At 41.6% G+C, this 25915-nt stretch overlaps 1 protein-coding gene across 1 annotated transcript in view; it reads right to left on the bottom strand.

Annotated features, from left to right (window-relative positions):
- Positions 1–25915, bottom strand: part of LOC135544450 (astrotactin-2-like) — a 501862-nt gene that overhangs the window by 229759 nt on the left and 246188 nt on the right. The window contains exon 11 of the mRNA XM_064972062.1: positions 844–994. Within this exon, the coding sequence (XP_064828134.1) occupies positions 844–994 (151 nt within the window). The remainder of the gene's footprint in view (positions 1–843; positions 995–25915) is intronic.

Below are 25915 nucleotides of genomic sequence, written 5' to 3'. Positions count from 1 at the left end.
GCCCAAACTCCCATCAAACGTCTGGCATTGGACCTTCCTGTCTCTCCCATCTCTCCTCCCATTGTAAATACGCCAACAAGCAACCTCCTTCACACGTACTGTACATCAAATAAGTTACCTACAGAAGGCTACAGTATGTCAGCATGTTACTTTTAGTAGGTGTGGCAATTAATCTACTACCGAGCATTCATTTTATTTCCTTTTTTGGGAAACACTTTATTTGAGGCTGTGTTTCAAGAATCATGATGAAGTGGTTTTACACGTGTTTGACTTCCTTTCCATAAGCAAGCAGGTGCTGTGAACCTCCACACTTTTGCCAATCACAAATGTAACAAAAAATATCCCAAGATCAAAATAATCATCATCATGGAGAAAATAACAACATTGAGAATGTAGTGGTAAACGACTGTCGTCTATCACCTTTGCTCTGTATCAATGTGTACGTGCTAATTAGCAGATATTCAATTGCTAAATGCATGTTCACTATAAAGTCAAACTGAATCACATAAATATTCAAAGTTAAGGGAGCTTATGAATCTGCAATCCTCAAGGTGAGAAATTACATTTAAATTTTGCACTTCATTATGCAAAAAGTATTATTATAAACACGGCAAAACAAGAAACGTCCTCTCAATGTCAACTGTTATTTTCAGCAAACTTAACATGTGTAAATATTTGTATGAACATAAGAAGACTCAATAACTGAGACATAAACTGAACAAGTTCCACAGACATGTGACAAACAGAAATGGAATAATGTGTCCCTAAACAAAGGGGGGGGGGGGAAGTTTATGTCTTACTACATTTCTATCTAGAGGTTTTAAAGAGGTGACAGTAACTCACCATACAGCCTGTTGAGTCGACTCTGCGGTCCGACACACACTTGAAGTTCTTCCTGCAGCCCCCGTTGTCCTGGGAACAGTCTCGGACCGGGCCGAAAGACGCCAGGAGATCATCTACTGCCTCAAAGTAAGTGGACATGATGGCCTCCTCCCTATGATGGACAGAGACGAAGAAGACTGTCATCAATAGACTAATCAGAATAAAGCCTGACCACTCAGCTGAACATGTGTCTGAGGATGTCCTAATATGGACAACACACTGGTGGTACTTCTGATGTATATGAGGTTTGGTTAGTTGTACATAAAGAAAAGGAGATCAAATACAGGTGTGTTGAAGTTATTTTTGGGGGGGATGCTTCAAGTTCCACATATATATCATAAAGCAAAGGTCGGCCCTGTATAAATGTTATTATCACAATAACCAAATCTGTATTAGCTGAATTTCCTATTGTGGTGACCCTTGTACTTCTGCAAAGGTTATACTAGCACTATCATATTGTTGCAAGAGAAATAATACTAGAATCATTCATTTGAATAAGAGAGAGATTGAAAAGGAATCATATTGTCCCTTCTGTCCTTGGTGTGCAGTCACATGAATTCTGTTTGAATATGTTGCTGCTGTGCTGTGGTCTGAGGGCAACTGGTACAGATGGAATTCAGCTATTCATGTTGTATCTTAATTCAATCCCATTGTGGAATCCATCTCCAAATGATATACTTGGATGTTTGGCCCATTGTTCAGAGAGAGAGGGGAGAGGGAGAAATAGTTGACCCTTGTATGTATTTACATTTACATCATGCGCTGCTACTACTCTGTTTATCAATTCAATTATATTTGCTTTATTGGCATGAGATAACAATGTACATATTACCAAAGCATACATTGGAGATTTACAATATTAACATAATATTGTCAACGTTACCACATTAATAACAATAATCAAGGTTCGATACATTGAACAATAACAATAATATATTCTGATGCCTAGTCACCTTACCCCCTATACAGTACATACACTATACAATGCCTTTGGAAAGTATTAAGACCCCTTGTTACATTACAGCCTTATTCTAAAATATATATATTTTTTAAATCCTCTGCAATCTACACACATTGAAGGAATTGTCCGTAAAGCTCTGAGACAGGATTGTGTCAAGGCACAGCTCTGGGGAAAGGGTACCAATAAATGTCTGCAGCATTGAAGATCCTCAAAAACACAGTGGCCTCCGTAATTTCTAAATGGATGAAGTGCTGGACCAATACTGGCCGCCTGTCCAAACTGATCGGGGTAGAAGGGCCTTGGTCAGGGAGATGACCAAGGACCCGATGGTCACTCTGACAGAGCTCTTGAGGTCCTCTGTGGAGATGGGAGAACAATCCAGAAGGACAACCATCTCTGCAGCACTCCACCAATCAAGCCTTACGGTACATTGGCCAGATGGAAGCCACTCCTCAGTAAAAGGCACATGACAGCCCGCATGGAGTTTGCCAAAAGGCCATTTAAGACTCTCAGACCATGAGAAACAAGATTCTCTGGTCTGATGAAACCAAGATTGAACTCTTTGGCTTGAATGCCAAGTGTCACCTCTGGAGGAAACCTGCCACCATCCCTACGGTGAAGCATGGTGGCGGAAGCATAATGCAGTGGCAATATTCTTCAGCGGCAGGGACTGAGACTAGTCATAATTGAGGCAAAGAGATCCTTGATGAAAACCTGCTCCAGGGCACTCAGGACCTCAGACTGGGGTAAAGGTTCACCTTCCAACAGGACAATGACCCTAAGCACACAGCCAATATAACTCAGGAGTGGCTTCAGGACAAGTCTCTGAATGTCCTTGACTGGCCCAGTAAGAGCCCGGACTTGAACCCGAATGAACATCTCTGGAGAGACCTGAAAATAGCTGTGCAGCAACGCTTCCCATCCAACCTGACAGTTTGAGAGGAACTGCAGAAAAACTCCCCAAATACAGGTGTGCCAAGCTTGTAGAGTCATACCCAAGAAGAATAGATGCTGTAATCGCTGCTTCAACAAAGTACTGAGTAAAGGGTCTGAATACTTATGTAAAGGAAATATTTCAGCTTAGTTTTAATAAATGTGCAAAAGATTCTAAAAACCTGTTTTAGCTTTGTCATTATGGGGTACTGTGTGTAGATTAATGAGGGAGAAAAACTATTTAATCCATTTTAGAATAAGGCTGTAATGTAACAAAATGTGGAAAAAGTCAAGGGGTCTGAATACTTTCCGAAGGCACTGTATATACAAACGTATGTGGACACCTCTTGAAATTTGTGGATTCAGCTATTTCGGCCACGCCCATTGCTGACAGGTGTATAAAATCGAGCACACAGCCATGCAATCTCCATAGACAAACATTGGCAGTAGAATGGCCCGTACTGAAGAGCTCAGTGACTTTCAATGTGGCACCTTCATAGGATGTCAAATTTCTGCCCTACTAGAGCTGCCCTGGCCAACTGTAAGTGCTCTTATTGTGACATAGAAATGTCTCGGACCAACAACGGCTAAGCCGCACGGTGGTTGGCCACACAAGTTCACAGAATAGGACCGCCGAGTTCTGAAGCGCTTAGCCTGTAAAATGTGTCTGTCGTTGGTTGTAACACTCACTACCGAGTTCTAAACTGCCTCTGGAAGTAACGTCAGCACAAAAACTGTTAGTTGAGAGCTTCACTATCTGACAGTTCGACGGACGAATCTGGGTTAGGCGGATGCCAGGATAACTCTAACCCGAATGCATAGTGCATACTGTAAAGTTTGTTGGAGAAGAAATAATGGTCTGGGGCTGTTTTTCATGGTTCGGGCTAGGCCCCTTACTTCCAGTGAAGGGAAATCTTTACGATACAGCATACAGTGACATTCCAGATGATTCTAGACTTCCAACTTTGTGGCAACAGTTTAGGGAAGTTTCAGCATGACAATGCCCCCATGTACAAAGCGAGGTACATAAAGAAATTGTTTGTCGAGATCGGTGTTGAAGAAATTGACTGGCCTGTACAGAGTGCTGACCTCAACCCCTTTCGAACACCTTTGGGATGAATTGGAACGTTGACTGCAAGCCAGGCCTCATCGGCCAACTTCAGTGCCCAACCTCACTAATGCTCTTCGGACTGAATGGAAGCAAGTACCTGCAGCAGTGTTGCAACATCTAGTGGAAACCTTCCCAGAAGAGTGGAGGCTTTTATAGCAGGAAAGGGATGACCAATATTAATGCCCATGATTTTGGAATGAGATCTTTGACGAGCAGGTGTCCACATACCAAAAGTATCTAAATATGGTATTGGAACTGAACCTGTGAATAGCTTCTTGTATGTATATTTAGTGTAGCTTCTTACTTTTTCGTGTTCCTATTTCTTATTTTTATTTCTTGTGTGTTTTTGTTCTGCCTTATTTCATTTTTGTGCTACTTTGATATTGATTGCTGAATTGTTGGGTTTGGAGCTTGCAAGAAAGGCATGTCATTATACTTGTGCATGTGTCTTAAAACTTGGAACTTGAAATAGAGGCACACAAACACACAGAGATAGATAGAAGAAGGGATTAAAAACATGCCTTTTTTGAATCAACACTCCCACTTGACTTTTTTTTTAAATCAGCGCTGACATTGCTGATAGCTACTTTGAGGAAAAATGTACTTACTATGACAGATATGTCCCATCTAGCTATCTTACGATGAATGCACTAACTGTAAGTCTCTCTGGATAAGAGCATATGCTAAATGTAAATATAAAATGAAAAATGAAAATGCCCAAGGACACTGGTTCCCTTGTGCAATACTAGAGGCAAACAACAAAAGCATGCCTGGGTAGTTGGGTGAGATTGTGTCACCGTGTAACGAGCACCAGTTTGTTCAGAGCCATCAAAGCTGCCGTGCTCGTGCCTTTCCTCTAGCCTGTGGTGTTGGGGAGCAGGTGGGAGTCTGCAGGCGTGAAAGTGACAAGGGGGATTACGAATAGTGTCTTTTTGGTCCAGCCGCTTCCAAAGTCTACTAATGTGTTTGGATATGATTTCCCATGGCCAGAGATCTGGCAGAGCATGGGGGCCTGCCAGCTTAGGTACAGGGGGCTGCCTGATAGGCTGATGCCTGATAGCCCTCTGCTTCACACAGGTGTCTGTGCCCGAGCTGCCCAGCCCACAGGGAAATTCAAAAGTCATTAGAGGTGTAACGGCAAATAATGAAGCCATCAGCACTCTCTGTGTTTAATCTGAGCTAAGACACAGTGCCATGCAGGCTTCAACATGGTAGTGCTAGCTGGCTGTCCTTTCTTAATTCTATACTGAACATAAATGAAACATTCAACAATTTCAAAGATTTTACTGAGTTACAGTTCATATAAGGACATCAGTCAATTGAAATACATTCATTAGGCCCTAATCTATGGACTTCACATGACTGGGCAGGGTTGCAGCCATGGGTGGGCCTGGGAGGGCATATGCCCACCAATTTAGAAGCCAGGTCCACCCAATAAGTTTAGGGCTTTATTAATAACAGAAATACTCCTCAGCACCCCCCCTCCTCTTCAGACGTTCCTGCAGGTGAAGAAGCCGGATGTGAAGGTCCTAACCCGAATGGAAAGAGGAGTGGGAGGCCCTAGTGCACAACTGAGCAAGTGGACAAGCACATTAGTGTGTCTACTTTGAGAAACAGATGCCTCACAAGTCCTTAACTGGCAGCTTCATTAAATAGTACCCGCAAAACACCAGTCTCAACGTCAACAGCGAAGAGGTGACTCTGTGATGTCAGGGAACTTTAACATTTCTACAAAGGTGATATAAAGTTTTCAAAAGAGACAATAAGGGCATCCATCTTTGCCCGTGCAAAACAATGAGTAGCCAACCACAACGACAATCTGCAGAGAAACACACACCACAATAAGATACATCTTAAGGGGATATTGTTTTGAGGTCCTTCTTTATTGCATTCTTTCGCTAGAAAACAAAAAGCAATCTCGACCAACAGTAAAAGATGGTTTAGAAAAACCTGAAAAATAGGACAGCGTGACAATATTGCAGTGTCTTATTTACTGTAGCTATACAGTATCACCGTGACAGACTAGATTCACCTAGAGTTCTAATTCCAATCAGTATGGAAATGGTATGGTATGTGCGTAAGGAAATAGCTTAATTCTCTAAAGTTCACTGAAGCCCTACACATCTCTATATAAAGATGGTCCCCCTGTGGAATGTTTCCACTTTTGTATTCATTAGTGACATTATAGATTGCTAGGAATATGTCTTACTGCTACGGTTTCCTATTAAATTAACACTAGGCTTTCTGGTGATTTCACTGAAGCTCAAATACCCTACAGCTATTAAAACATGTAGTTGACATTATTATTCTATTTTCATCTCTCTACCTCTGCTCTGCTTGCAATAGGAAACACACACAGGCAACACATACACTTGCGCCAAACGCACACACATCCACCCACACACAGCAATTTCCAGTTGGACCACATGTGAGAAAGTCATTTTGTGAGAAGAGTGTTGAGAGAGAGGGGAGGATGAGTTAGTGGTGAATGCAGGGGGAGGGAGCAATAGTTCATATAGTGGATATCATAATTCATGTGAAGGGTGTATTCTCAATGTATTTGGCCTGGCCTGCCCCCCTGCCGCGTCCTGACTCCCCAGGAAGGATTTGTGGGGAGATAAGGCCAAAGGTCAAAACAGAGACTTAAATTATGCTGCACCCCCTAATGCACTTCACTTATCCATGAGGTGGAATGTATATAGAGACAAAAACAGTCCTACATTTTAATGAAACCAATATGGCTTCTCTCTGTGTGGTTTTAAACAATGGCAGGACTGATCTCCCTTTATTCATAATCCCCCCCCCCCCCTTAATCACCGTTATGACAAACTATCATTCCGGCCTTACATTCTTCTATGGAAAGTGAGTGGGTACACAATTTAGCAGGGTCAGTTCACGAGAAAGTGCGATCACGCACAATCACTGCAATTAAAATGTTCATGAAGTTGACGCGATGGCAATTTACTATGTATGAAGCTGTCATTTGTGAGGCATCGGGGGTAGGGGCTGATGGCATGTCGCGCACCGGGGCTAATTGAAGTGCCTGAATGCTCCATCCATTAAGTTGCTAATAAAGCCAACAGGCAACGCCCGCTGGCATTGTCACATACAGCCGCTCTTTACGAGGTACAGCAGCCGCTCGAGAAAGAGGGGGAAAAAAACATACACACATAAAATGATTGTCCAAAACATTAGGAACACCTTCATATTGACTTGCACCCCATTTGCCCTCAGAACAGCCTTAATTCGTTGGAGCATGGCATCTAAAAAGGTGTGAAAGCGTTCAATTGGGATGCTGGCCCATGTCGACTCCAATGCTTCTCACAGTTGTGTCAAGTTGGCTGGATGTCCTTTGGGTGGTGGACCATTCTTGATACACACAGGTCACTGTTGAGTGTGAAAACCCCAGCAGCATTGCAGTTCTTGACACACTCAAACCGTTGTGCCTGGCACCTACTACCATAACCCGTTCAAAGGCACTTAAATGTTTTGTGTTGCCCATTCACCCTCTGAATGGCACACATACACCTTCCATGTTTCAAATGTCTCATGCTTCGTCTACACTGATTGAAGTGGATCAGCTGCTCAGTCTGTCAGTGTGCATAAACACAGGCTACAAGTGGGGTTGAGGGCCCCACTTTGTGTACTATTAAGTAGTGCATTAAGGAGCTGACTCCTCAATGTTATAGCTAAGAAAGAAGAACGGTGTGTTTGCTCACCGCGGCACCGCAAGCCGGGAGGTCGCTTTGGCTTCAACACCTCTCCTTGCCTGACAATGTGTTAGGAGTGGAGAGAAATAATACGGACAACATTGCAAAATGTCCCTCTGAGGAAAAAAGCTGAGGATTGATGGTCGCTTTTCGCTGGTCGCTGCCTGAATATGCAGCGTGCTTTTTAAAGGCTGGAGACATGAAGTTATTCAGTAGACATAATCTTGTGCAGTCTTGTCACAATAACTAATAACATTTGAATTGAGAAGTTGGTATTGTTGTTGTTTCTGTGGCAACCTTATATCATCAGCATCCAATCTCGACTTATTTCAATTCCTTTATACTTTCATGGGTTTGAGATTGGCTGAGGAAAAACCTAACCATCGTTAAAACTGAAAGCCAATGCTTTCAACAATGTTTTTGTCATCTGAATCTTTGTGCTGTCGCGCTAACAACTAAACTGCCAATCAAGCTTTAGTGAGAAATAAATAAGAAAAATTAGGCTAGATAATAAAACGAGAGATGAAGAAAGGGTCGATCCACCATTTATCTATGAACGTTGTTGGAAGTTTGAACTCTTTTCTTTCACTTTGGCTCTGAGACAAATCTGGTGCCTTGTCAGCCAACACTCAAACCACCTCAGCTTCTCCTTATGAAAAAAATATAATGAAAAACAGAATGTGTGAAAAAATACATTGATATTTTCCACTGGGAAAACATGTTAGCTTGACCGGCAGTAGCTACATGTTTGGATGCTGGGACCACCTCTGGCTGCTTAACCAAGCATGGGTATTGAACTCCACATGCCCACTGTGGGGTGAGCGTGAGGATAAGGAACCCCTGTGGGACATGTGTTTTTCATAGAATAGGAACAAAAGTGTATTCTTTGGAACAGGGCCGTGGGGAATTGAGCACACAGGGAGGAAAAACGTGTACAGGAGAACAGACTGTGTGACAGGAAGAAAGGTGCCCCGCTGTGCTAACAAACCACACTTTCTAGCGCTTTGTGTGTGGCACTCATATCGCAGTGGCAATTAAGAGACACAAATGAATAAACAAGTGAAAAACACCTTGGGCATGTGCCAGTTAACATACCAAGAAGCCTCCAAAGTACACACACATGCCACTGAATGAGAACAATGGGATGCATATTGCAAATCCAATTATTTCAAGGGATGAAACTAGATTAAAATAAACTCATTTGGAAAACAAAACAATAAGGCGTCCGGCCTTATGTAACATATTCAGCGTCCTGGAATAACCTTGTATGTCAATTTTTGTCTTTTATGTTCAATTTATGAAAAGTTTACTTCTTGGAGATACTGTACAAGGTTTTTCCAAGACACTGATAATATATCTCTTCAACAGCACTTTCCACCAATAATTATGAATGTAGTTATGTAAGCCTTTATAAGAGCGCTTATAAGGAGCCAAAAGTTTTGTGAAAAGTTATTATTATACAATGTGCTGAGGTGTGATGGAAGGGAATGTGCTCATATGATTCAAATAAGCTGTTAGCATTTCTTCTGACACAGGCTGTATCCATACTTAAAATGCCCCACCACAGCTATCCTCAAGCTAGCTAGTGTTTTAGTGGAATATTTGTTTGTTAAAAAATCTAGGCGGAGCTAGCCACTCTCTGCCTTAATGAATGATTAGAGTGAAACAGCTGCACATCAAGACAGACATCAAGGGGCTTAGCAACTCGGGTTGAAACCCAGTCTGGAGATGAATACTTTATTCTTAACAGCCTGCACATACACAGAGTGGAACTGCTTCCAGAGTACATAAGAACAGAGAGCCCAGTTCTTTGGGAGAAAGCAAATAAAAGGAGAAGGGGTGTGTGGAGAGGAAGAGAGGGAGAGGAGAAATAGAGTGCAAGGATAACAAGACGAGGAACTAAAAGTGGATGAAGAGAACGAGGGAGAAAGAACGGCAGCATGGGAAGTGCTATCAAACACATCATAGTGCGATTAAAACATACTCTGGTGTTCAGTCAGATAGCCAGAGGATATGTGATCTGGTTCCTGTGAAATTAAACATCTTTTTTTCTTCTATTGTTCTATCTCTCCCAGTCTCACTGAGTCTTCACTGAAGGAAGACTGTGGCTCTGTATGGGCTTTCATGTGCAGCTGTGCACACAGCTTAGCAGTCGGGAGAAGGCCTGATTCCCCAAATTGCAGTCTAGGGACTCTGACAGCCTGTTCTGAGATAGCATCAAGCACACGCTCTTCAAAATCACAGACATTTTATTCAAAACAGCCTTGATGTTGTTGAGGAAATGAAAGCATGCTAAACTGACTGAGCATAATTAGCGTGAGCTGTACTGTAACAAGTTCAAGACAGCATTAATACTACATATTTAATATAAAAGCACATTTTCTTTAAGTGTTAAATTCTTATTTTAGTGTTTCATAACTTCCCCATTGTGCTGTGAAATACAATTGGCACTATAATACAATATTGCCATTGTTCAGGAAATTGGTCAAATTAGAAATATTTGTACAAAGTTTTATTTCAACGGGTATGTTATGAGCATCCGTGTAAAAGGCATTGAGGAATATGCCATGATCTAAAACATTAAGTCCAATATCTCTATCTCAGTTACAATCTTTCAACAGTTGGCTGTACATCTTCTTCTCTATGAACAATATCCAGAGGGTGTCCCATTTTCCTCATCTAGATTTATTCTCCCTTCACACAGCAACTGTTTCCCTAGGCTTCCTATGATCACACCACCATGTTGAGTCAAAGCAGACCTTTGTTGAACAAGAAGGGGTCCCTCTGGGAAGGACAGATACATATTAAACATAATGGCTTCAAACACAAACAAACAGAAGGGCGTCAGAAAGAAAATTATTATGTATGAAATTCAGAGGCCAGTTCACACATAATCCAAATATATGGATTTTGTGTGAATTCAGGCAATTATACAATAAAGGAATGTTTGTAGCGTGATTAATGTAAGCTTTTTTTGTAATATTACACTTCATAATTCAAATAGCTTGTTTCACGCTAAAAGCTGTATGACTGAGTTTGAGAAGTTTAATTTTGGTTGCCTTTGAGTGATCTTGGTAATACCATAGAAATGGCTTGAGCATTTTAATGTGAGGGAGAGCGAGAGAGACTGTTTGTCACAGACGTCGTCCTCTTCATCTGAAGAGGAGAGGCGAGAAGGATCGGAGGACCAAAATGCGGCGTGGTATGTCTTCATCATGAATTTTAATAAAGAAAACACTGAACAATGAAACACACTATACAAAAACAATAAACGAAATAACGACCGTGAAGCTAATGAGAACTGTGCTGACACAAGCAATCAACATAGACAATCACCCACAAACAAACAGTGCAACCCAGGCTACCTAAGTATAATTCTCAATCAGAGACAACTAATGACACCTGCCTCTGATTGAGAATCATACTAGGCCGAAACATACAAATCCCCAAATCATAGAAAAACAAACAGACTGCCCACCGCAACTCACGCCCTGACCATACTAAATAAACACAAAACAAAGGAAATAAAGGTCAGAACGTGACACTTATAGGCCCAATGCTACTGATATGACTCGAGGCTGAGCCAAGAGGTGTTTGCAACCAAAAGTACAATCAAATAATATAGCTAGTAAAAATGTAAATAGCTGATGTATTCATACAGAGTAATTTCATAAGAATAGTTGTTGTAGTAATTGTAGTACTATTAGTAGCAGTAGAACTACTAGTACTACTAGTAGCAGTAGTAAATAAAATCGAATCAAATACACACGCTTAGCAGATGCTATTGCGGATGCAACAGATGCAAAAAAATGCTTATGTTTCTAGCTCCAACAGTAGTAGTAGTAGTAAAGCACTAAATAAAGCACTAAATAAACTTCAGTTAATGCTAAACACGGCTACTAGAATCTTGACTAGAACCCCAAAAATGTATCATATTACTCCACTGCCAGCCTCTCTACACTGGCTTCCTGTCAAGGCAAGGGCTGATTTCAAGATTTTACTGCTAATTTACAAAGTATTACATGGGCTTGCTCCTACCTATCTTTCCGATTTGGTCCTGACGTACATACCTACACGTACGCTACGGTCACAAGACGCAGGCCTCCTTATTGTTCCTAGAATTTCTAAGCAAACAGCTGGAGGCAGGGCTTTCTCCTATAGAGCTCCATTTTAATGGAATGGTCTGCCTATCTCTAGCCTAGTGGTTAGAGTGTTGGACTAGTAACCAGAAGGTTGCAAGTTCAAACCCCTGAGCTGACAAGGTACAAATCTGTCATTCTGCCCCTGAACAGGCAGTTAACCCACTGTCCCTAGGCCGTCATTGAAAATAAGAATTTGTTCTTAACTGACTAGCCTAGTTAAATAAACACAAAAAAAAAATCCATGTGAGAGTTTTCTTGTATTCAACTCTCTAGAGACAGCAGGAGCGGTAGAGATACTCTGAATTATTGGCTATGAAAAGCCAACTGACATTTACTCCTGAGGTGCTGACCTGTTGCACTCTCGACAACCACTGTGATTATTATTATTATTTAACCCCGCTGGTCATCTATGAACATTTGAACATCTTGGCCATGTTCTGTTATAATCTCCACCCGGCACAGCCAGAAGAGGACTGGCCACGCCTCATAACCTGGTTCCTCTCTAGGTTCCTTCCTAGGTTCTGGCCTTTCTAGGGAGTTTTTCCTAGCCACCGTGCTTCTACACCTGCATAGGCTGGGTTTCTGTACAGCACTTTGTGACATCGGCTGGTGTAAGAAGGGCTTTATAAATACATTTGATTGAATTTGATTGATAGTAGTACTTACTGGTGGTTGATAGAACTGGAACAACATCAAGTCATTATAAATCAAACTGACATACTTTATAATTATTATTTATATTTATTGTGTGTTTTTGTTCTTCTTTATTTGTTGATGTATTTTTGATGGTACTACTGATATTGATTACTGCATTGTTGGGAATAAGCAAGCAAGGAAAGCATTTCAATATACTTGTGCACGTGACAACACAAACTTGAAACGGAATTATTTTTGACCGTATCTCGTCACAGCAGGAGAGCAAATATCCCCACTTGACTTCAGTCACTCACAGTCTTCCACTGGCTACCTCCTTATTCACTTTCTAGCAGGATAGCACATTACTTTGAAGCACCATATGGTGCATAATGCTATAGAACAGAGGCACAACTACTACAATCATTTACAGATGCACTGCAAAATGGAATCTCAATCTATAAACATAGTATTTGAATAATGCAAGACATCATTCCGTCCTCTCATGTCACATCCTGTATAACAAGTCCTCCGGCTCTGGAGCGCAACTTTTCCTAGCTATCTGACCATCTAAAATCACAACAACACACAGCCTTCTGCTTCTGCAATGTGCATGAATCATTTTTGTGACGTTGTCAGGCAACTCATCTATATGCTCACTCACTAAGATATGTCTATATTAATTTTCTGTCAAAATGCACCGTGGGAGAGCTAAAAGACCAAACATGGTCAACTTACATACAGGCTGCCTTACATATCTGGTGAGATTATTTCAAACATTCTTCTTCTTAGAGCTGGGCGATATGCCCCAAATATAATTTCACATTTTTGACAGTATAACATTATTTTATGTTTTAATTGGACTCTCTCACCTGTTTAATACTGTTAAATCAAACTTCAACCAAAAATCAATTTCTGCATTTCCTTCACTCATTTGTTATCATTTCCACACTATACCCCATTTGTTTTGTCTTTGTATTTTGTGAAAAAGTCACTTTTCATTTATAAGAATAATTATTATTTTACAGTATTTTCAATGGATTCAATGGCAGTTCTTACTTTCACCACAAGGTGTATTCTGCCGATTTCTAAGGTGCATTTGGAACCTGCACTGCAGCACAGACAAGATGCATGGCAAAAAAGTACATTTGCACACCATTGGCAGCACAGCCTCACAGACACTATTCATGACAAAAACATTTACATGTGCGCACCATCGGCAGCACAGCCTCACAGGCACTATTCATGACAAAAACATTTACATGTGCACACCATCGGCAGCACAGCATCACAGGCACTATTCATGACAAAACATTTGCATGTGCGCACCCGAAGTTCTTGCTAGCAAATTAGCAGCTCTCAACTGTTAGCAGTCCCTTACTGGCGGGTAAGAACGGATGATTTTCATCATTATTACATTTAACAAACCAAACACTGAAATATTGTTATGTAAGGTACAGTACAAATCCAAGCTGGTCCGTGGATGTAGTAAAATATGGTTTTACTCCCCAGCCCTTCTCCAGACTTTGTTAAAAAAATCTGTTTCATATAAAGGTTGACTGGACTGCAGTTAGTGCAAAAGGAATTTAATCTTTATCTCAAGCTAGTACTGAGTAATACAGTGAGTTGGTCACTCTCTATTCAAAGCACATCTCCTCACTTATATAAAATAAATCAATATGAGAGAGAATGACCAAGCCAGGAACAGTCACACATAAGCAGACTCCCAGGGCCGTCCGTGCGGTTGCTTCTTGATGTTTTGTAAAATTTGTTTCTAGCAGCAGTGGGGGATGACCTATTAAAGTGGCCTCTTCCAATCATTTCCCTGTCCCACTATCAGGAGCTGCTACCCACTTCCCTGTCGTGCCACTAGCACGGTGTGCACTGCACTGCACCGGTGTTGATGTTTCCCTGGACTTGTATCTGAGTGTACATGTCCCTATGCCTTTTAATAAGCCCTGGTGCAAAACAAGGTTTGGCTCAACAGCACTTATGTTGTATATCAACAGGTTCTAATCATTAATAATTATGGCTGGCATTGGTAAACATGGTAATCACTTCAAGGTCCTTTCTCTTCAAACATCTCTCCCGCCTCTCTTGTTGTCTTGTACTTTCTCTCTCCCTCTCCTCTATATCTCACTTTCCTTTTTCTCTCGGTCTTTCGCTCTCGTGGTATTACTATGCTTGAAGGAACTTGAGTTCAATTACAAAACCAGCACAGCTTCAGCCCTGCAGATAATTCTAGCCCAAAGTGGCACTGATATATACGATGTCTGTTGTTTAAACTGTGATGTGTTGTTTGGGTACTGAGGACAGAGAGCAGATGGCATTTCAATGTACCAGTAGAAGTCCCATATGTTATGGTGTGGATAAAGCCATTAATGACAAAAATCCATTGCTAGTTTTAGGGAAAAATGGATCGGAATTTTTTTTTTTTTAATGGAGTAGAAGTCCCATATGTTATGGTGTGAATAAAGCCATTAATGACAAAAATCCATTGCTAGTTTTAGGGAAAAATGGATCGGAATTGTTTTTTTAAATGGAAAATACTTTTTGGATCGTGTAGCAGTGCTGTATTTAAAGATGCCTCAAAAACGTCTATTTCTGCTTTTCCCTTCTTGTTTCAAAACAGGTAATGTACTGAACTCCATTTAAAGTCCCATCTTTCGAACTGCATTAAATAAATAAATGAGGTATATTAGTTTCCAAGGAAACAGGTTCCAACATAGTGAGGAAACAATCTGTATGTAATATGCTCTCACCACAAAGCTGAACACATAACAGTAGAAACTATTTACTTCACTATTTGGGAAAAACTCTAACGAAATGCCAGTATGAGTCAGAAATACATTTTTGGCCTTGAGAAAATATAACCATATTAGCACCCATGGAGAGGGAGCCCTGAAGCTATGGTCAAAATAAAATACAGAGTTTACATGTTGACATCCATTATTAGATCCAATCTACTAATCTGGGTAGATTAGATGAAATTCATCAATGATGCTTGAGAGGACCTCCTCTCATACCAGCAATACTGAACAAATCCAATTAAATTGCACCAGAACCAGGGCTCTGAAACGTGGGTTAAGCCAAGTGATAGAGTGCAAGCAGTGGTGGGCCGTCAGGGCCAGCAAGGCCTTCTCTGCTGCCATAACATCATCAGAATATAATTTTTCTTTAAATATATTTTTAACGCCATTCTCAAGACAAACTTTTCAAGAAAAGTTAGACATTGTCAGGAGAGGTAGACGCCGACGCTACAAAGCCGACACTACAAAGACAGGCTCCGAAAAGCACTGCAAACTGTACTGCTGGGAATACCTATTATTTGCAAGTGATCGATTTGGTGTTTGGAGCCACACTGGCTTTACAAACCTGAGTTGTCTAACCAAGGCAGCAACGAGACACCAAAGTACGGCTGGGCACTTACAAACAATGGTGCTTTTGAAAACTTTTGGGGACACCCGAGTGGATCTACAGCTCAACGAACAAGCGCACAGGGCAACAAAGCTGCACAATGAAAAGGTATTGTACTCTTCCCCTGCAATTCTCTGAATAAAAATGTCAATTTCAAGGTGACGCAATGCCTGGTTATACTACGTTTCTGTCTAAATGTATAGTGTCTAAAGCCATGGCATCATAATGATGGTAATAAGAGGTGGATTAATTCGGGTGGGACTGTGTAGGACTTCACTGAAGGCCCAGGCCCCAGAACCACGGCACGCTACTGAGTGCAAGCAATAGACAACAATGTTACCTGTTGTTAGAGGACGCTGAAAATACTGTATTTTTGAAAACTCTCTTAAGATTTGTGGGTAGCTGAACGGAGTGGAACTTCAAGTGCACCACTTCCAACTTCGAAGATTCACTATTTATAACAGACTATTCAAATTACATACAGTGCCTTCAGAAAGTATTCAAAATGCTTGATTTATTGCACATTTTGTTGTTACACCCTAAATTCAAAATGTATATTTTTTTCACCCATCTATGCACGATACCCCATACTGACAATGTGAAAACATGTTTTTAGAAATGTTTGCAAAAGCATTAATATCTAAATTCTTCAAAGTATCCACCCTTTGCCTTGATGACAGCTTTGCACACTCTTGGCATTCTCTCAACCAGCTTCATGAGGAATGCTTTTTCCAACAGTCTTGAAGGAGTTCCCACATATGCTGAGCACTTGTTGGCTGTTTTTCCTTCACTCCACGGTCCAACTCATCCCAAACCCTTAATTGGGTTGAGGTCGGGTGATTGTGGAGGCCAGGTCATCTGATGCAGCAGTCCATCACTCTCCTGCTTGTTCAAATATCCCTTATAGCCTGGAGGTGTGTTTGGAGTCCGTTTCTTTGAAAAACAAATGATAGTCCCACTAAGCGCAAACCAGATGAGATGACGTATTGCTGCAGAATGCTGTGGAAGCCATGCTGGTTAAGTGTGCCTTGAATTCTAAATAAATCACTGACAGTGTCACCAGCAAAGCACCCCCACACCATCACACCTCTTCCTTCCATGCTTCACAGTGGGAGTTACTCTGCATCTCACGAAGACACAGTGTTTGGAACCAAAAACCTACCATTTGAACTCATCAGACCAAAGGACAGATTTTGACAGTCTAATGTCCATTGCTCATGTTTCTTGGCCCAAACATGTCTCTTCTTCTTATTGGTGTCCTTTAGTAGTGGTTTCTTTACAGCAATTTGACAATGAAGGCCTGATTCACGCAATCACCTCTGAACAGTTGATGTTGAGATGTGTGTATTACTTGAACTCTGTGAAGCATTTATTTGGTTTGCAATCTGAGGTGCAGTTAACTCTAATGAACTTATCTTCTGCAACGGAGGTTAGTCTGGGTCTTCCTTTCCTGTGGCGGCACTCATGAGAGCCAGTTTCATCATAGTGCTTGATGGTTTTTGTGACTGCACTGAAAATGTTCCGCATTGACTGACTGTCCTTTCTCTTTGCTTATTTGAGCTGCACTAGCCATAATATAGACTTGGTATGTTACCAAATAGGGCTACTCTGTATACCACCCCTACCTTGTCACAACACAACTGATTGGCTGCAAAGCATTAAAGAATTAAATTTCACAAATGAACTTTTAACAAGGCACACATGTTAATTGGAAATGCTTTCCAGGTGACTACCTCATGAAGCTGATTGAGAGAATGCCAAAAGTGTACAAAGCTGTCATCAAGGCAAAGGGTGGCTACTTTAATGAACCTGAAATATAAAATATTTTTTGATTTGTTTAAACACTTTTTTGGTTACTATATGATTCCATATGTGTTAGTTGTGATGTCTCCAGATGGCGCCGACAGAGAGGGCCACCTCGCTTCTAGTCCTTAGGAAACTTAGCAGTATTTCATTTTTAATGTATTATTTCTTACATTGTTAGCCCAGAAAACAGTATGTGTCATTATATACAGCTGGGAAGAACTATTGGATATCAGAGCGACGTCAACGACCAGCAATACGATTTTCCCAAAGCAGATCCTTTGACCGAACCACCCAGGGCATTGTAACTGAATCCAGAGGCTGACCAGTATGCTGTTGTCCCCACATGCTTCAAGATGGCAACCATTGTTCCTGTACCTAAGAAGGCAACGATAACTGAACTAAATTACTACCACCCCGTAGCACTCACTTCTGTCATCATGAAGTGCTTTGAGAGGCTAGTCAAGGATCATATCGCCTCCACCTTACTTGTCACCATAGACTCACTTCAATTTGCGTATCGCCCCAATAGGTCCACAGACGATGCAATCGCCATCACAGTGGACAAGAGGAATACCTATCCCACCTGGACAAGAGGAATACCTATGTAAGAATGCTGTTCATTGACTACAGCTCAGCATTCAACACCATAGTACCTTCCAAGCTCATCATTATGCTTTAGGCCCTGGGTCTCAACCCTGCAATGTAAAATTGGGTCCTGGACTTCCTGACGGGCTGCCACCAGAAGTGGTGAAGGTAGGAAACCACATCTCCACTTCGCTGATCCTCAACACTGGGGCCCCACAAGGGTGCCTGCTCAGCCCCCTCCTGTACTCCTTGTTCACCCATGACTGCGTGGCCATGCACGCCTCCAACTCAATCATCAAGTTTACAGACGACACAACAGTAGTAGGCTTGATTACTAACAACGACGAGCCTACAGGGAGAAGGTGAGGGCACTCGGAGTGTGGTGTCCGGAAAACAACCTCTCACTCAACATCAACAAAACAAAGGAGATGATTGTGGACTTCAGGAAACAGCAGAGGGAGCACCTCCCTATCCACATCGACGGGACAGCAGTGGAGAAGGTGGAAAGTTTTAAGTTCCTCGGTGTAAACATCATGGACAAACTGAAATGGTCCACCCACACAGACAGTCTGGTAAAGAAGGTGCAACAGCGCCTCTTCAACCTCAGGAGGCTGAAGAAATTTGACGTGTCACCTAAAACCCTCACAAACTTTTACAGATGCACAATTGAGAGCATCCTGTTGGACTGCATCACCGCCCGGCATGGCAACTGCACCGCCCGGCATTGCAACTGCACCACCCATAACCGCAGGGCTCTCCAGAGGGTGGTGCAGTCTGCACATCGCATCACCAGGGGCAAACTACCTGTTCTCCTGGACACCTACCGCACCCGATGTCACAGGAAGGCTAAAAAGATCATCAAGGACAGCAACCACCCGAGCCACTACCTGTTCACCCTGCTTACCATCAGGCCATCAGACTATTAAACAGCCATCACTAACACAGTGAGTCTGCAGCCTACATACAGACTTGAAATTATTGTCCACTTTAATTAAACATGTTTAAATTGTATTTATTTCACCTTTTTTAACCAGGTAGGTCAGTTGAGAACAAATTCTCATTTACTGCAACCTGGCCAAGATAAAGCAAAGCAGTGCGACACAAACAACAACACAGTGTTACACATGGAATAAACAAACGTACAGTCAATACTACAATAGAAAGATGTCTATATACAGTGTGTGCAAATGCCGTGAGGAGGTAAAGCAGTAAATAGGACAATAGTAGCGAAGTAATTACAATGAACACTGGAGTGATAGATGTGCAGATGGTGATGTGCAAGTACAAATACTGCTGTGCAAAAGAGCAAAAAAGTAAATAAAAACAATATGGGGATGAGGTAGGGAGATTGGATGGGCTATTTACAGATGGGCTGTGTACAGCTGCAGCGATCGGTAGGCTGCTCAGATAGCTGATGTTTAACGTTAGAGAGGGAGATATAAGTCTCCAACTTCAGCGATTATTGCAATTCATTCCAGTCATTGGCAGCAGAGAACTGGAAGGAAAGGCGGCCAAAGGAGGTGTTGGCTATTGGGATGACCAGTGAGATATATCTGCTGGAGTTCGTGACCAGTGGAATCGCCCGCAGCAAGAGCAACATTGTTGATATATACAGAGAAAAGTCAGCCGAGAATTGAACCCTGTGGTACCCCCATAGAGACTGCCAGAAGTCCGGACAACACGCCATCCGATAAGTGGATCACTCGTCACTTGAATAATGTTTACAAACAGTTGAAGTCGGAAGTTTACATACACCTTAGCCAAATACATTTAATCCCAGTAAAAAATCCCTGTCTTAGGTCAGTTAGGATCACCACTTTATTTTAAGAATGTGAAATGTCAGAATAATAGTAGAAAGAATGATTTATTTCAGATTTAGTGTCTTTCATCACATTCCCAGTAGGTCAGAAGTTTACATACACTCAATTAGTATTTGGTAGTATTGCCTTTAAAATGTTTAACTTGGGTCAAACGTTTCGGGTAGACTTCCACAAACTTCCCACAATAAGTTGGGTGAATTTTGGATCATTCCTCCTGACAGAGCTGGTGTAACTGAGTCAGGTTTGTAGGCCTCCTTACTCGCACACAATTTTTCAGTTCTGCTCACAAACTTTCTGTAGGATTGAGGTCAGGGCTTTGTGATGGCCATTCCAATACCTTGGCTTTGTTGTCCTTAAGACATTTTGCCACATCTTTGGAAGTATGCTTGGGGTCATTGTCCATTTGGAAGACCAATTTACGACCAGGTTTTAACTTCCTGACTCATGTCTTGAGATGTTGCTTCAATATATCCACATAATTGTCCTGCCTCATGATGCATTCTACTTTGTGAATTGCACCAGTCCTTCCTACAGCAAAGCAACACCACAACATTATGCTGCCACCCCCGTGCTTCACGGTTGGGATGGTGTTCTTCAGCTTGCAAGCCTCCCCCTTTTTTCTCCAAACATAACTATGGTCCTTATGGCCGAACAGTTATATTTTTGTTTCATCAGACCAGAGGACACGTCTCAAAGTACGCTCTTTGTTCCCAAGTGCAGTTGAAAACCGTAGTCTGGCTTTTTATGGCCGTTTTGGAGCAGTGGTTTCCTCCTTGCTGAGCAGCCTTTCAGGTTTTGTCAATATAGGACTTGTTTTACTGTGGATATAGGTTATTTTGTACCAGTTTCCTCCAGCATCTTGTTCAGGTATTGATTTGCACTTTTCGCACCAAAGTACTTTCATCTCTAGGAGACATAATGCGTCTCCTTCCTGAGCCGTATGACGGCTGCTTGGTCCCATGGTGTTTATAATTGCGTACTATTGTTTGTACAGATGAACGTGGTACCTTCAGGTGTTTGGAAATAGACTTGTGGAGGTCTACAATTATTTTTCTGAGGCCTTGGCTGCTTTCTTTTGATTTTCCCATGATGTCAAGCAAAGAGGCACTGGTCTTGAAGGTAGGTCATGAAATACATCCACAGGTACACCACCAATTGACTCAAATTATGTCAATTAGCCTATCAGAAGATTCTAAAGCCATAACATCAATTTCTGGAATTGTCTAAGCTGTTTCAAGGTACAGTCAACTTCTGTATGTAAACTTCTGACCCACTGGAATTGTGATACAGTGAATTATAGGTGAAATAATCTGTCTGTACACAATTGTTGGAAAAATTACTTGTGTCATGCACCAAGTAGATGTCCTAACGAACTTGCCAAAACTATAGTTTGTTAACAAGACATTTGTGGAGTGGCTGGAAAACGAGTTTTAAAGACTCCAACCTAAGTATATGTAATCTTCTAACTTCAACTGTATCTTGCATTACTCATCTTATATGTATATAACGTATTTTATACCATCTATTGCATCTTGCCTATGCTGCTCGGTCATTGCTCATCCATGTATATATTCTTATTCCATTACTTTACTTGTATATATTATTCCTGAGTCGTCAATATTTTGTAGAAGCACCTTAGGCAGTGATTACAGCTGTGTCTTTCTGGGTATGTCTCGAAGAATTGTGCAACATGTATTCATTATTCTTGTAAAAAATATTCAAGCTCTGTCAAATTGGTTGTTGATCATTGCTAGCAACAATTTTCATGTCTTACCATATATTATCAAGTATATTTATTTGAAACTCGGCCACTCAGGAACATTCACTGCCTTCTTGGTTAGCAACTCCAGTGTAGATTTGGCCGTGTGTTTTAGATTATTGTCCTGCATGCCTCATGGTGAAATCCCTGAGAGGTTTCATTCTCGGTCACTGAGTTAGGAAGAACGCCTGTATCTCTTGTATATTTAATAACTTCGCCAAACTCAAAGGGATATTCAATATCTGCTTGTTTAATTTTGACCTATCTACCAATAGGTGTCCTTTGCAATCAATGCATTGAACATCCTCCTTGGTCTTTGTGGATGGATTTGTGTTTGAAATTCAATGCATTATACAATCATGTTGCACACATAGTCCATTCAATGGATTATGTGGCTTGTCAAGCACATTTTCACTCCTGAACTTATTCAGGCTTCCCATAACAAAGGGGTGAATAGTTAATGTCTCAAGACATTTCAGCTTGACATTTTTCATTAATTTGTAAAAATGTTGAAAAACATAATTCCACTTTGACATTATGGGGTATTGTGTGTAGGGCAGTGACAAAAAAATATACATTTAATAAATGTTAAATTCAGGCTGTAACACAACAAAATGTGGAAAAAGTCAAGAGGTGTGGATACTTTCTGAAGGCACTGTAGCTCTCCACATTTATTATATAGAAAATGGTTTTGTTTAACTCCAATGCATTTTGAAGGCCATGGTAAAGTGCTTGGAATGGCTCAGCAGCTTTGTTTGAGTGTAGGTGGTGTTTCGCCAATTTGTTTGTGTGGATGCAGTCAATGCGCAAGTGAATAACTTACCTATTTGAACTGACAGCACTGCATTTCTTTTGTTGCTTATACAGTATATACCATTTGGTGTCTGAAATCATACTGAATAGTACAGAATATATGCATTTCACACCTCACATATGGTAAGATTAAATAGGTTTTATAATGAAAACTCAAAGGATGGAGGAAAAAGAGGGTGAAGAAAGAGGACAGGCCTTGTGCCTTACTGCAGCATCATTCAGTCTTCATTGTTAACCGTACAGATTCAGATTTCAATGTAAAGTCCTCCAGGGATCACCTCAATTCCACACATAAAAAAGAAAGGCCACAGTGGAGGAAACAGTTTTATGAGGTTTTTCTGCCTCAATGGGCATTGAAGAGTAGAGTAGAGACAGGTTACACGGTCCTGCAGACTTGCTCCGGCCAAACACTATTCCACACCCACATACCTTAGTTTTTTTCCGCAATGAGTCTGGATCTGAGTACCTCCCTGATGATTTCTAGAATGGAAATCCATTCTAGACTGTCTGATTCATCCCATAAACCAAAAGGTTGGGTTAGAGCAAGAACATGTTTAATTGACTTTGATACTCTGATTTGTTAGAGATGATCCAATTGCTCATTACTTTGTTTTTTTACAACACCCCTCATTTTAACATCACGTTAAACAACTTATATTTCAAGAACTACTCTAAAAAGTATTTTCAAATATCTACTTCAATATACTGGTCTGTGACTAGTATTTTGGTAAGAAGATAAAAACTATTTCACAGTTCTCATGAGAAAGGAAGATAATAAGCCATGTTGTCTGTTTATGCCGTGTAGTGTTTGCGTTTGCAGGGTAGGCAGATGACGTCGTAAAATTAGCGCCTCAATTTCTTATTCGATTCTTTCATTGCCTGCCTTGTAAATGGCTCCTGGAATAGCAAAAAGAAAATGGAATAACAACAATCAATCCACATGAACTCAGCAAAAAAAGGAACGTCCTCTCACTGTCAACTGCATTTATTTTCAGCAAACTTAACATGTGTAAATACTGGTATGATCATAACAAGATTCAACAACGGAGACATAAACTGAACAAGTTCCACAGACATGTGACTAACAGAAATGGAATAATGTGTCCCTGAACAAAGGGGGGGTCAAAATCAAAAGTAACAGTCATTGCTCAATGGGATTGAGATCCGGGCTCTTCGCTGGCCATGGCAGAACACTGACATTCCTGTCTTGCAGGAAATCACGCACAGAATGACCAGTATGGCTGGTGGCATTGTCATGCTGGAGGGTCATGTCAGGATGAGCCTGCAGGAGGGTACCACATGAGGGAAGCATTGAGATTGCCTGCAATGGCAACAAGCTCAGTCCGATGATGCTGTGACACACCGCCCCAGACCATGACGGACCCTCCACCTCCAAATCGATCCTGCTCCAGAGTACAGGCCTCAGTGTAACGCTCATTCCTTCGACGATAAACGCGGATCCGATCATCACCCCTGGTGAGACAAAACTGTGACTCGTCAGTGAAGAGCACTTTTGCCAGTCCTGTCTCGACCAGCAAAGATGGGTTTGTGCCCATAGGCGATGTTGTTGCAGGTGATGTCTGGTGAGGACCTGCCTTACAACAGGCCCACAACACCTCAGTCCAGCCTCTCTCAGCCTATTGCGGGTTGTGAGAGGGATTGTGCGTTCCTGGTGTAACTTGGGCAGTTGTTGCCGCCATCCTGTACCTGTCCCGCAGGTGTGATGTTCAGATGTACCGATCCTGTGCAGGTGTTGTTACACATGGTCTGCCACTGTGAGGACGATCAGCTGTCCATCCTGTCTCCCTGTAGCGCTGTCATAGGCGTCTCACAGTACGGACATAGCAATTTATTGCCCTGGCCACATTTGCATTCCTCATGCCTCCTTGCAGTATGCCTAGTTATTTGGATTTTTATGAATTATCTTTGAAAGACAGGGTCCTGAAAAAGGGACGTTTCTATAGTCAATGACTGTTCCATTTCCATTTGAGGCTGGTCCACTGCAGGTAGTAGTATATGGCAGAGAAATGCCCTCAGCAAAAGCAATCAGACAAGATATGTTTAAGGACAGACGCTGGAGACCGAGAAGCAAGTACAGGCAGGAACAGCGTCTGGACAGGGAAAAAATAATGACATTAATGCTGACACAGGGAATAAACTGAGGAGCAGACAGATATTTAGGGGGTAATCAACAAAGTAATGGAGGCCAGGTGAGTCCAGTACTGCGCAGCTGTGCGTAGTGATGGTGACAGGTGTGCTTAATGAAGGGCACTCTGGCGCCAGAGAGGGGGAGTGGGAGCAGGCGTGACAGTATGAGGATTTTAGCTTCCCCTTGAAGGCAAATAATGTGATAAAAAGACATGTAATATTAAAATAGCAAGTGTATAACAATGTCTGCACTACTGTAAATATGACAGGTGGAAAAGGGAAAATGGAAAGATAGATGTCCTTAAAGAAGATACAATTGATAAGGAAGATTCTAAAAAATAAACAAATATATATCTTGAAAGCACTTGAGAAATGTACCTCCAGCAAGTAACCTTTCATACTCCCTGCCCTCTACCCAATCTGTGCAGTCCTAGAAAAACCCAAATGCAGCATATAAAACCACCCTGCTATATATAGCCCCTTCTCATTCTGTACCTGGCCAAGTCAAATTGCTCTGCTCTGACACACACACAAACCCACATACACACGCACCTGCACACACACACGGTATGTGGGACCTCTCGTCAGCACTCCCTTGGGGGCGCTGCCACTCTTATCTGCCCTTACTAGCACCGGTTTAAAGTTAATAAAGAATCATTAGTCATGTGTTCCCTCGCATAGCCCTGTCATGCTTTACGCACCTACTGCACAATCACACTGAAATGCACCTCGCTGAAAGCCAACAAATCTGCCCTTAGCCTGGGTCTCTCTCTCTCCCTCAAACCCCCCCTCTCTCTTTCTCTCCCTCATATTCTCGCTCTCCCACATGCACACACCCCATTCTTGCTTTCTCTTTATTTTTTGGCAGCTCTCTTTTCTAGGCGAGCTTGCATCCTGCAACAGTAACACATGGCTTTCTGTGCGTCATCTGAGCTTGACTTACACACAAAGCATTGACAAATGACTCCTAAATTCTGAAGAAAATACAGAGGGAGGAAGGTGAGCTGCTACAGAAAGAAATAATGGATTGTGTGGCCGTGTGGAGAATGCTAACACTTCTCCTCACACATGGCTGAGCTTCTATGGTGAAAAAAAATCAACTTGATGCAAAGACAGCTAATGCAAAATCTTCTAAAATAAAAACATAACACAAATACATGTACTGCCCTATGTTGTACTACACAATGTTGGGAAG

This window comes from Oncorhynchus masou, chromosome 8 (genome assembly GCF_036934945.1).
Source record: "Oncorhynchus masou masou isolate Uvic2021 chromosome 8, UVic_Omas_1.1, whole genome shotgun sequence".
Classification (NCBI taxonomy): domain Eukaryota; kingdom Metazoa; phylum Chordata; class Actinopteri; order Salmoniformes; family Salmonidae; genus Oncorhynchus; species Oncorhynchus masou.
This window is presented reverse-complemented; position numbering and strand designations above follow the sequence as displayed.